Below are 12,466 nucleotides of genomic sequence, written 5' to 3' on the forward strand. Positions count from 1 at the left end.
CATGGATAATTTACTATCCAGTATGTTTCACCTTTTTAAAAAATATATATATTTAGAAAAACTAAGAGTCAAAGGTGTCTCCTGTATATCAGAGATGCTACTTTTATGGGAAATTTTATCTACACACGACATTTCCCTTAACATCAAATCTATGAGTAATAAAGAGCATTCACTGAAAAATATTTATTGAGAATATACTATACAGAAATATAATGATAATCACTACAAAATGGTATAAAAAAATAACAGCATACTCCTGTCTTCAAAAAGCCTAAGATTCAGTGAAACAAAAATCACATAAGATTAATACAACCATAAGTCAATATTTCATATTTTCCTCTCATTCCATCCATCAATCATTTCTTTCTTTTCCCCTTTCTAAGTAGGAATTAAAAGACTTATTTTTCTCTTTAAAATCTGTTCCAGGATGCTTATCAATATTAGAGATAATCATGGTATTTTTATTATTTAAGTCACTGGAAAAGTTATTCAGAATAATGATGCAGAGTAACATCATTATTAGTAGAATAAGCTTGTCAAATAAGTGTTATAGGTAAATATATATAAATATAAATACATTATTTATATCTTTTATATTGTTTTATATTTATAGTTAACAAATAAGCATATTAAATATAAAATATATAACATATTTATTAGTGTGTTCTTGTGTAGTACCAGTTTAGGCCTGCCATCTAGTGGATTTTTTAGGCCCCTACAATGATATCATGTGAAATGACTAATGTGGTAAAGATACCTGCCCAACTACAGCCATAAAATGTTGGAGACTTTTAAAATAAACATAAAAAGCTATAAAAGCTCATCTACATACATAATTCAATTATATTAATCATAGATTACAGTAATAATATTCATTCATTCATCCTTCCATCCATTTATCTATTCATCCATTCATTTATTCATCCAAAAATACTGACTACTTACTATGAGTAGGCTCTATTTTTATTCACAGTTGACCTCATATAAGGAACAGTGAATTAGTACTATTAAACAAAAATTTATATGACAAATTTAAGAATGACGAAAAGAAGCCAGGGGTTGGTTTAGATTAGATTTGCAATTATAATCTAATCCCATTATTTTATGGAACAAATGAAGAAAATTTGACTATTTAAATCAGTACTGTTAGATTATAGGGAAAAAAAGGATCTATAGAAATTTTCACTAACCCTTTCCTCACATGCCAGGAAGATGATGACATAGCATCCAACAGCTGTGTGTACAGTAGCCTGAAGAACGCCCCACAACTACAAAAGGAACACAGCCCAGTACCAGGCAGTGACGTCTTAAAAGGACCCTATGCATTCAAAATATACAACTCAAAGTCAAAAAAGTTCATTGTTTCTACTCCCAATGGGTTCCCCAAGCCTCCACTTAGTGTCTTTTTAGTGATACACAATCCTGACAAGTTCAGTTCTTTCATTTCCAAAAATCAATTACAGAAGGGAGGCTGAGGAAGAAATAATCAGAAAACTGGGGCCTGAAATAGAATAATCAGCACATATTTTTTGATAACTTGGGTCAACATTATGTACAAGGTTGTTGAAGCCACATAGGAATAAAATAAAAAGAGGTAAAATTGAATTACATTTATTTTAATTATTAATCATGTAACAATAGGATCTTTAAAAAGATAATATTTGGTACAATTGCTGAAATAATCATAATTAATTTACATAAATTGTTAAGTGTGCACTAAATAAGCATGTGGAATTAACAAATGGTAACTATTATTAATAATTTTTACAGCACAAACCACTGAGAGCAAAGTTTAATCATTCATTTTCACACCAATGGCCTTAAATCATTAAGAATATATTAAAATTCTGTTCAGTAATACTGTTTAGAAGAAAAGTATATAATTAATACGCATTTAGCACCACAAAAAAATAAATAAATAAAATTAAAATCTCACATCTCCAAAGTACTACTTTTCAATGTGAGTTTTGAAGAGCCTAGGTTTTAAAATAGGTCTCAATCGAATTTTAATTTTGCACCAAATCCCTGTATTTATATTCTTTTATTTTAGGCCTAAACTATGTCCTTAAGTTGTCTTATGTTGCATATTAAAAAATATACCCTTTATGTCTTCATTTACAAATCAGCAGATTTGTATACATTAGTATTCAAAACTAAATGTGGTAAAAGAAGCACTCTTAATCCACTCCTCACAGGAGCGTAAACTTTTGAAAACCACCTTTGGAAAAAATTTAGCAATATGAGTGAAGTTTCAAAAACGTTCATGCTTTTTAATAATTCTACTCTTTAAGAATTTATTCTTATGCACAAGGCCCTGGGTTCAATCAATTCAATTTTGGTTCAGCACCACCAAAAATAAACAAATAAATAAATAAAATTCAGTTAAAAAAAAAAAAAAGAATATGACTTTTTTTTTCTAATTATAGCCCATTTCACTAAAAAAAAAGTTCACGTACTATTATTATTTATAATGTTGGAAAATATGAAAAGCTAAAGCAAAAAAGAAATGTTTAAATAAATTGTGGTATGGAGCCTCAAATAAATAACAGTAATTAAAATACTATTTATCAAGTAGTTCTAACAACCTGGGAGGATGCTTTTGTTAAATTAAGAATAAAGAATATAAGGGTAAACCACTGAAAAAAATTGTTTGCATAGAAAATATATAAAACTACAGTTGACATTTAAAGTCAGAAAATGCTAGATTTTCCCTCCAATTCTTTTTTCCCCCCTTTTCTGCAGTTTCCAAATATTCCACATAGCTATCACTATTATAATGGAAAAAAACACATATAGTGGTTTTTTAGTTATGCATCATTTCCCAACCCTTGTTTACAAATTGCATATTCCAAAAATTGTGATAATCACTTACCTATAGGCATAAATGTTGTGGGTGGCACTAGCTATTTTCTTATTCTCATACAATTTGGCAAGAACCATTTTCACCTTCAAAACAGCAATAATATAAAAAAGATAATGTATGCTTTTCATTGGTTCTGTGAATAAATGCTAGAAAAAAATATCTTAAAGCATATTAATATTAATATTGTATTAAAATAAACAGTCTTTTAAAGCATCTTCTAGATTCTGAAAAGGCCATTTCCAAAGTTTCCTCCTCAGTGTAGGGACAGAAATGAGTACTCTCAATCAGTATAAAAATGACCGACCTGGTATTTTTTTTAGCACTAATTATCAACAGATTAGTTTAGGCATGAACTGTCTGAGGCTTTGTATATGAAAAATTCTTACCCATACAGAGAATTTTAAATGCAAATGTAAAAACTTCTAAACATCAGCTCTGAAATTTACTCAATGCGGTAATTATATGATAATGATATGTTCCAAGTGTGATAAGTAGACTCAGGTCTTAGAAAATAACTGGCAGTTCTTTTCCATCAAAAGGGAAGAAGAGCTGGGTGTGGTGGTGCATGTTTGTAATCCCAGCAAGTCAGGAAGCTTAAGCCAAGAGGATTGCAATTTCAAGTCCAGCCTGGGGAAATTGACAAGACTCTGTCTCAATATAAAATTTAAGAAGGGTTAGAGGTGTGTCCCATTGGTATGATGTATGGTGTGCCTGCATTTAATCCCAAATACCGAGAAAAGCAGGGCAGGGGGGACAAGAAGACGACATTCTGCTCAGAGGAAACAGCATGTGCAATACACACATGCAATATAATATGACCAGATTTAGCAAATAAAAATAAAGGACAGGGGCTGGTGTTATGACTCAGAGGTGGAGCACTTGCCTCGTGCGTGCAAGGCCCTGGGTTCGATCCTCAGTACCACATAAAAATAAATAAATAAAATAAAGGTATTGTATCCAACTAAAACTAAAAAATAAATACTAAAAAAAAAAGTAAAGAGCACTGAGTTAAGTTCAAATTTCAGATAAACAACAAATATGGATCAATATAAACAAACATAAGTAAAAATATGCTCCCATGTTATAATGTTTACCTGAAATTCAAATTTAACTAGATATTCTAAGAGAAACATAAAATGAAAGGTTCAGAAAATTTCATGTAGCTGTTATTTAAGAAGAAGAATGAGATGATATGTGTGTCAGGAATGATAAGCTAGGATCATATCGCAAAAGAAGTTTACATTTTCCCTTGTAGACAACTGAAATCAGCAAAGATTATGTATGTGAGGGAGAATGGGGGAGTGAAGAGAATAAAATGTGATCATATTTTCAGAAGACTTGTAAATGGCAAGGAGTATGAAAGAAATACTGGAGGCAGCAAAAACTGAGCTAAAATTGTACAGGCCAATTTGAACCATTAATTCCACAATCTTGTCTTTATCATTTTATAACCCTTTAGATTCTCAGACTGTGTGTGTGTGTGTGTGTGTGTGTGTGTGTGTGTGTGTGAGAGAGAGAGAGAGAGAGAGAGAGAGAGAGAGAGAGAGAGAGAAAGGAGAGACAGAAACACTAGGTATTGAACCTAGGGTTTTGCACATGCCAGGTAAATGCTCTGCCACTAAGCTACATTCCTAATCCTTCTTATTTTTAATTTGAGACATTTCTGAGGCTGGCCTTGAATTTGCCATCCTCCTGCCCCAGCCTCCCAGAGTAGCTGGGATTACAGGCATGCATCACGATACCCAGCTTCAGTCAATTGATCCATAAAGTAAAGTAGGAAATGACCGCTATGATTTGTTTCAATGCTCATATAGTTTAAATGACTATGATGAAAAACAAAAAGAGGATCCAGGATGAACAGATTCGGAAACGAACGTCTACAAGGGACCTTGATTGAAGGGTAAAGAAAAAAAACAGGATTCCAGAAGAGGAAAGACCAGAAAGCTACATCGAAAGCTTGGTTTTAATCACAAATCTATGTAGAAAAGAACTTCCTCTTCTAGAGATTAAAAGAGAAATGAAAGACCTAGTACAAATAACTGTATTCCTAAAAGGTCTTTTCAAAGAATTTCAAGAGGAGAACAGAAAACCAAGGGAAGACACAGATCCCTAAAACTTGTGGTAAATAATGAGACATTATTATTGTTTTATTATTATTATTATTATTATTGTTATTATTTACTTGTATACATCAAATTGGAATTGCCTCATACATCAATTAAGTTTAACCTGGACTACATTATAGCAACAAGAAAGAAGAAAAGGATTTTTGCTAAAAAGAGAGTGAGAAGGGAAAAGACCTAGGAATAGTTTTTGATTAAAAAAGTCCCCTATTTATCTTTTAATAGGAATAGGACACCTGAGGGAAATAAGGTATCCTAAAACCAGGAAGCAGAAAGGCCAGGAAGCAGGAAAGACTGGGCTCAGCCCTTTTGACTACTCTTCTCTTTGTTGGGCAACTGTCAAATGAACTTAGTTTCACAGAACTCCCACTAAAAAGGGCAAATAATTATTTTAAACCAACTATTAAGCATTATAATTTTCTGTAATGACAAAATGAGTTTTTCTTAGATTCACTGGAGGGTTAAGTCCCATTCAAGAGACCAAGTGCAATTTTGAAATTTGTGACCAACAGAAACAAAACTAATCTTCTATGATTCACAGTAATTTTGGAGTAGGGAAATAGTCCCAAATAATTTTTATCTTTTTTTCTTTATTTTTTAATAATTGTTTTTAAGTTGTAGTTGGGCACAATACCTTTATTTCATTTATTTATTTTTATGTGGTACTGAGGGTGGAACCCAGCACCTCATATGTGCTAGACAAGCACTCTACTGCTGAGCCACAACCCCAGCCCCAAATAATTTTTTATCTTATGTGAAAATTAAACATTAGAGCAAAAATAAAGGTATTACTGCAAAATCATTTACTTGACTTACTTTGGCAAAATAACATCAAAGTGAGCTAACTTTACCTGTTTAGGACAAACTACAGGAGCCAAGTGGGCCTGAAAAGTACTTCTTCGGTCAGTAATAGGAATGCCATGATCAATCGGAGGTAATTCTTCTATTTCTATAAATTTAAAGAATAAACTTGCTTTATTTTTCAAAGTCTTACATTCAAATACTGAAAAATTGGCAAAGGGGGAGAGGAAATCAGGCAATAAATTTAAATTATACAGCAAATTAAATAATTACATTAATAATTACTAAATTTTAAAATTTTTTAATTTACCAAAATTAAATTTAAATTATAATTTAAGTAAAAAGTCTCAAATGTATATAAGATAAAAATACTTGATTTATAAATGCCAGTGTCAGTGGAGATAGTAGGATTGAGACTCAAATCTTGAAGTATTACAGCAAACAAAGTTGGTATGACATATAATAATACGATATGTAGTTTTTTTAATAATACAATGTGTAGTTTTTAAGAGTGTAAAGATTGACAGCTGCTAATATACCCCTACTTCCTTATTCATCTATGGACACAGACCTCCGAGTTGAGAAATCTGTTACTTTAAATTGTATAGCTACAATATATCTCCTTATAACAAATATTTCCATTTCTTAAAATGGAATACATCAATACTATAGCCAAATGGTATTCCATGAAGAGTACTATGATGCCAGTTATTGTGTCTCTTCAAAAAGTTTAAGCATCATTAATTAACCCTTAAATCTGGTGAGAAATTTAACCATCCTGGTTGCTACTAACTGCCTCATTTAGGATGAAGTTAATGAAGAAAAAAAATCAGGTTTTGGTAGGATGCTATTGCCTTTTTTTTTTTTTTTTTCAGTGCTAGAGAATAAACCTAGGGCCTTGTGCATTCTAAGTGCTCTACTACTGAGTTACATCCCCTGTTCTGCCCTCTTCTTGAATTGCTTTTGGCCTCTATACTGATACAAATAAATCAAATATAGCATACAAGTCAACATGAATTACTGACCTATTGGTGCTATTTATGATAACTGATTTTTCACCCTTTTTCTTTAAATGTTGGATCCTGCTTCCCAGAAGTCTTATGTCAAATCCATGAATATATAAATGATTAAAATGGAGCTACTTTGGTTGAAGCACAAGTAGGAGCTCTGGATCCTCTCGCCCGCTTTCATTTCTACTTCATGCTCTTTTGCTAGCCCTGGAGCACCACCTTTCAAAAACCTTAAACTTTCAGAATACTGTTTTTAAAAGCTACTGTAAAATAACATAGTAAACTGCTCATCTTCTAACCAAACGCATATTTCCTCTGGTCTATAAATGTTTTTGTAAGAAACTTAAAAGAAACAGATGATAATACTGAAAATTTTTAAATATGAGAACATGCTTTCTCATATGCACATAGAGCTATATACACATCAACCTATTTATAAGTTGAATACTACTGTGAAACAAATTTGCTGAAACAAAAATCAAATTTTTAACGGTATTTTACTAGCTTTATTTCAGTAGTTCTACTTTCCATGTTACCTTATTTATGTTTGTGAGCATAGATTGAAGTCCAAAACATCAGGAGAAAGTTGAAATACAAAAACAGAATATGAACTGAAAACATTAACAGCCTTTTTTAAGTTTTGATATCTCCCATCATTAAGTCAAAACTCTAGCCAGGGTAAAAAAGGAAATTTCTATTTTTTTTCCTCACCATTTTGACAGACCTGGGAAAACACCAAAATGGTCAACAGTCAGGAAAAAAATAAATCTGTCTGCAAATTAATAACTACTTCCTAACACCTGAGTGTTTACTAAATTTCCATAAGATGCCAAAGAATAATTCACAACACTATCGCCCCACACTCCTCATAAGAAACTACTTAGTGACATTATACCTGGTTGATTTTCACTGATATCAAAATCCAATGCTTTCACTGGGTTCTCTGGCTGACATGCTAAAATGAGATCGTCTTCACATTCAACATCTTCCTCTTCAGTTTTCTTCTTCACATCTGGGCCTATGTGGATATGAGACTTCATGATTATAAAAAAGCAATTATAAAATCACTCTTACATAAACATAAGGTCTTACAAATTGGTGTGAGTATACTATGTATACAACCAGAGAAATGAAAAATTGAGCTCTCTATATGTAATAATAATTGTAATGCATTCCACTGTTATATATAAATAAAAATAATTAATTAATTAATTTTTTTAAAAAAATTAGGTCTTGACTCTGAACACCATTCTTCAACAGAAGGAATCAGAATTCCTCTTCCTCACAACAGAATTCCAATGAATAAATGAAGAAAACGGAGAATCATCATTAGGCAAACAACATAGTAATAACTACTGCTGACAGAATCTTCTGATTGATACTAAAATGTAAATGAAAGTAAGGAACAGGATATTAGCATAGCCTTGGCACATGCCTATAATCACAGCTACTCAGAAGGCCAAGGCAGAATGATCATGTCAGTCCAAAAGTTTAAGGGACATCATGTCTCAATTAAAAAAAAAAAAAAAGAACTTCCCATAAGACACAAAGGAAAAGTTAAAAGGTATTAATTATGATAGTTCTTTTACATGTTAACTTGGGTACCCAAGTCAGGGTACACAGATATTTGGCTAAATGCTCTTCTAGATGTTTCTGTGCAGGTATTTTTTTTAATGAGATTAATATTTAAATCAAATGACTCTGGGTAAAGCAGACTGCTCTCCATAACAAAGGTGGACCTTATTCATAAAGAATGACCTCCCCAGAAGAGTGAATTTTCCCAGCAGACTACTTTTGGACTGAAACTGCAGCATCAGTTCTTCCCTGGTTCTCCAGCTGCTGGCCTACCCTGCAGATGTTAAGACTTGAAAGCCTCCACAACTGTATAAGCCAATTCCTTAAATCTCTTTCTCTGTACACACAAAGACACACAGACATATACACACACACGAACATACCCATTTCTCTGGAAAACCCCAACACAGTAACTTAAGAGTGGAGACATCTGGCACACACCATCTTAACCAAAGGATCAAGGTAAGCATCATCAATAATACATCAGACTGATATTATGAACTCCTGGAAATGATGTATTTATACAGGACACAATATCATCTTTGTGGTATTTTTGCCAAAAATAGCTAATCTTATTCCAATCATGAGAAAACAACTAGGCAAACCCAAACTGAGGGGTATTCTACAAAATACATGATCAGTACTTTTCAAAAGGGTCCAAGGTTATAAAAGTAGAGGAAAGAATGAGGAACTGATTATAGAACAGAGTAAAGAGAAGTCATAATTAAATACAATGCAGAATCCTGGACAGGGTCCTAAAGCAACAGAAAAGGCATTAGTGGAAAAACTGGTGAAATATGAATACGCTCTTTGGTTTACTTCATAGTACTGCACTATGTTATTGATATTACAGCAAGGTAATGTATGATGTTAATAGGAAGTTAGGGTGAAGAATATAAAACAGCTCTTTGTACTATTTTTACAACTTATCTGTAAATGTGAAGTCAGTTCAATTTTTTTGGTGAGTGGGGGGTACTAGGGACATAACCAGAGGCTCTAAATCACTGAGCTACATCCCCAGCCCTTTTTATTTTTTATTTAGAGTCAAGGTCTCAATAAATTGCCAAGGATCTCACTAAGTTGCTGAGGCTTGTCTCAAACCTGTGATCCTCCTGTCTCAGCCTCCAGAGTTGCTGGGATTATAGGCATGTGCCCTGGCAAGTTAGTTCAATTTTTTTTAAAAAATTGGAGTTATGTATAATTACTTCAAATTTAAAATTTTTATTCTAGAAAAACAATAAAGAATAAATTTGTACTTGTTAACAGTAAAATAAAGATAAACTATTCCCTAAAGAAGAAAATTCTCATCCTGATCACTATCTCTTACCCTTATTAGTTCTTCAGAATTATTATTAATCCTTCCATTTTAATGTAATATCAGCAAAAACAAATTTTTGTTTTTATTTAATTTATTTATTTTTATTTGGTGTGAGGATTGAACCCACTGCCTCGCACATGCCAGGCAAGCACTCTACCACTGAGCCACAACACCAGCCCCATGCAAAACAATTTTATTTATTTTATTTTTTGCTATTGGGGATTGAACTCAGGGGCATTCAACCACTGAGTCACATCCCCAGTCCTATTTTGTAGTTTATTTAGAGACAGGGTCTCACTGAGTTGCTTAGCACCTTGCCATCGCTGAGGCTGGCTTTGAACTCGAGATCCTCCTGCCTTAGCCTCCCGAGCACTGGATTACAGGCATGTGCCACTGCACCTGGCCCCAAAACAATTTTAAAGAAAAAACCATCAAATTTCTAAAAATTCAAAATTATGAATTATACAACACAAATCAAGAACCCTAAAACTTGAAAGAGTGACTTAACTATATACTGTGGTTGCAGGTGGAAAAAGGAAAATGTCAATTTTAAGATTAAATTTTCAAATTTCCTAAAAGTTGAGTACTCCAAACTTTGGAGTACTAAATGTTTATTGATATACATTCCATTTCTGCACTTGTTCTAACTCTAAAGGCAGGCTGGCAGAAGTTATTTCTGTTTGGGGAATTTTGAAATCACTTTTCTCACAGATCCCTAAAATGCTGCAAAATCAGAACATGTATTATAAAAAATTGAGGAAAATATTTCAAAATTAATTATTATATGGTTTTAATATCTTTGTCATTTACCTCTGATTTTATAAAAGCAATAAAAATATCTGTCTCTATAAAAAAATGAAAAATTCTCTAAAAACATATATATACTATTATCAACTCTAAATGTAAACTAATTTTGCTGAGGGAGGCCTAAAGAATTGGTTCTCTGTAAATAACCCTCTAAACAATTAGTAAGAATAAGCTACTGGATTTTTTAAAAATCCTTTTGGCCTCCAAATTAAAAATAATTCTACCAGTGGTATCAATAAAATGCTATTTAAAAGTACTTTTAGAGTTATTTTTATCTCTAAAAAGTCTTTTGTGGTAAATGGAACAGACTACTAAATGTGAACAGGAGACATTAGAGATTTCTATGTTGTCATAAGCTTAATGAAAGATTAATAAAAAGCAAAATATCAATTTCCAAATGTTCTACAACTAGTGGTGATGGCTGAATTGTATACTAAAACCACTGAATTGTATACTTTAGAAGGGTGAATAATTATGGCATATGAATTATATTTCAAAAATTATACTCAAAATTAAATTCTATATCCTAATATTGGTCACTATTCTTCTCAGGTTTTTTTTTTTTTTTTTTTTCTATAAGGAGTAGATTCATTTGAAGCTAAACTCTATTTATGTAGTGCATAATTCATGAAGAATGTTATAGAGTTCATATTACCTTAATGGAAATAAAAGAGAACAGATTTGGTCATAAGTTGTTTCACCAGAAAACTATTTCTATAAAAGTATAATATGAAAATTGCTCAGTATGGTGATGCAAACGGATAATCCTGGCAGCTCGTGAGCCTGAGGTAGGAGGATCACGAATTCAAAGCCAGCCTCAGCAACTTAGCAAGGCTTTAAGCAACTTAGAGAGACCCTATCTCTAAATAAAATATAAAAAAAGGCTGGGGATGTGGCTCAGTGGTTGAGGATCCCTGGGCTAATTCCCCAGTACCAAAAGAAAAAAAAGTATAATATGAAAATAAAGAAGATAACGCTTAAAAAAAAAAAAAATAACCATAATTACCACAGGTAAATGAACTTTCCAGGGAAATTTTTATTATATACAAACCACACACCATAAATTTTCATGTAAAACTTCAATTAGAATATCTTTGTGAAAATTTAATTACCATAATAAGTTAAAAGAGCATTGATATATTTTTCATTCCTACCTGGTTCTGTCATCTGAGATTTTTGTATTAGCACATCTCTTATTTTCTCCACCCACAGGTAAAGAATACTTTCACCAATATTCTGTCTAAACAAAATTCAAGAGAAAAAAAAATTGTTATTTCAAAAAAAATTCCCTTCTCAAATTCAAGAAAACAGAAACATATTTACAATTCAAGACATTATTTTAAAAATCTAACCATGCCTTATTCAAAAGTATTTATAAAAAGATCACCAACCCTGTATCTGAGTATTTAATATAGATTGTTTATACCAACATTTAAAATCCCAACTAACTCCAAAATTAACTTGGCTTTACTTACAATAAACAGAAGAGTTAAAACCAAAGAAGGGAAAGAAAATTTCTAAACTTGAACTGAATGCACTAGGTAGTTCTAAATGTGATTTTGCTTCTATAAGAAGATACAGTTTCAGTATTGGTGTCTAATCACTACTTACTTTTCTAAACTTCTGAATAACTTCCAACCATTTACTCGGTACAACTTATCATTTAGGATACTTATTTCAACAAATAAAACTGCAAAGCATATGGGGAACTCCTTCATGGAGTCAATTCAGAAGATCTAAAAGATAATCAATTCAAAAGTTTTATAGCCATACCTTGTTTTTGACAAAATATCCTATTGCCTAATTGATTCCTTTGGTTACAAATAATGTTTGGCTGCCCCTGATGAAAACTGTCTCAGAGAATCACTGAGAAAAAGAAATGTGTCCTGGGTCTTAGAGACATGTCCATAGTTATGTTGCATGATGGAAACAACAATAAAGAAATGGCCAACTATCTGTTCTTTAAGTA

General features: G+C 32.0%; 1 protein-coding gene across 2 annotated transcripts in view; it reads right to left on the reverse strand.

Annotated features, from left to right (window-relative positions):
* The window catches only part of Impact (impact RWD domain protein), a 29,021-nt gene that overhangs the window by 5,167 nt on the left and 11,388 nt on the right, over window positions 1-12,466 (reverse strand). The window contains exons 5-9 of one of the 2 annotated variants that reach the window (XM_071602842.1): window positions 11,652-11,737; window positions 7,693-7,815; window positions 5,838-5,935; window positions 2,873-2,946; window positions 1,191-1,268 (exon numbers count right to left, since the gene is read on the reverse strand). In XM_071602842.1, the coding sequence (XP_071458943.1) occupies window positions 1,191-1,268; window positions 2,873-2,946; window positions 5,838-5,935; window positions 7,693-7,815; window positions 11,652-11,737 (459 nt within the window). The remainder of the gene's footprint in view (window positions 1-1,190; window positions 1,269-2,872; window positions 2,947-5,837; window positions 5,936-7,692; window positions 7,816-11,651; window positions 11,738-12,466) is intronic. The other variant, XM_027935650.3, reaches the window with a different exon arrangement.

This window comes from Marmota flaviventris, chromosome 16 (assembly GCF_047511675.1).
Source record: "Marmota flaviventris isolate mMarFla1 chromosome 16, mMarFla1.hap1, whole genome shotgun sequence".
NCBI classification, from domain to species: domain Eukaryota; kingdom Metazoa; phylum Chordata; class Mammalia; order Rodentia; family Sciuridae; genus Marmota; species Marmota flaviventris.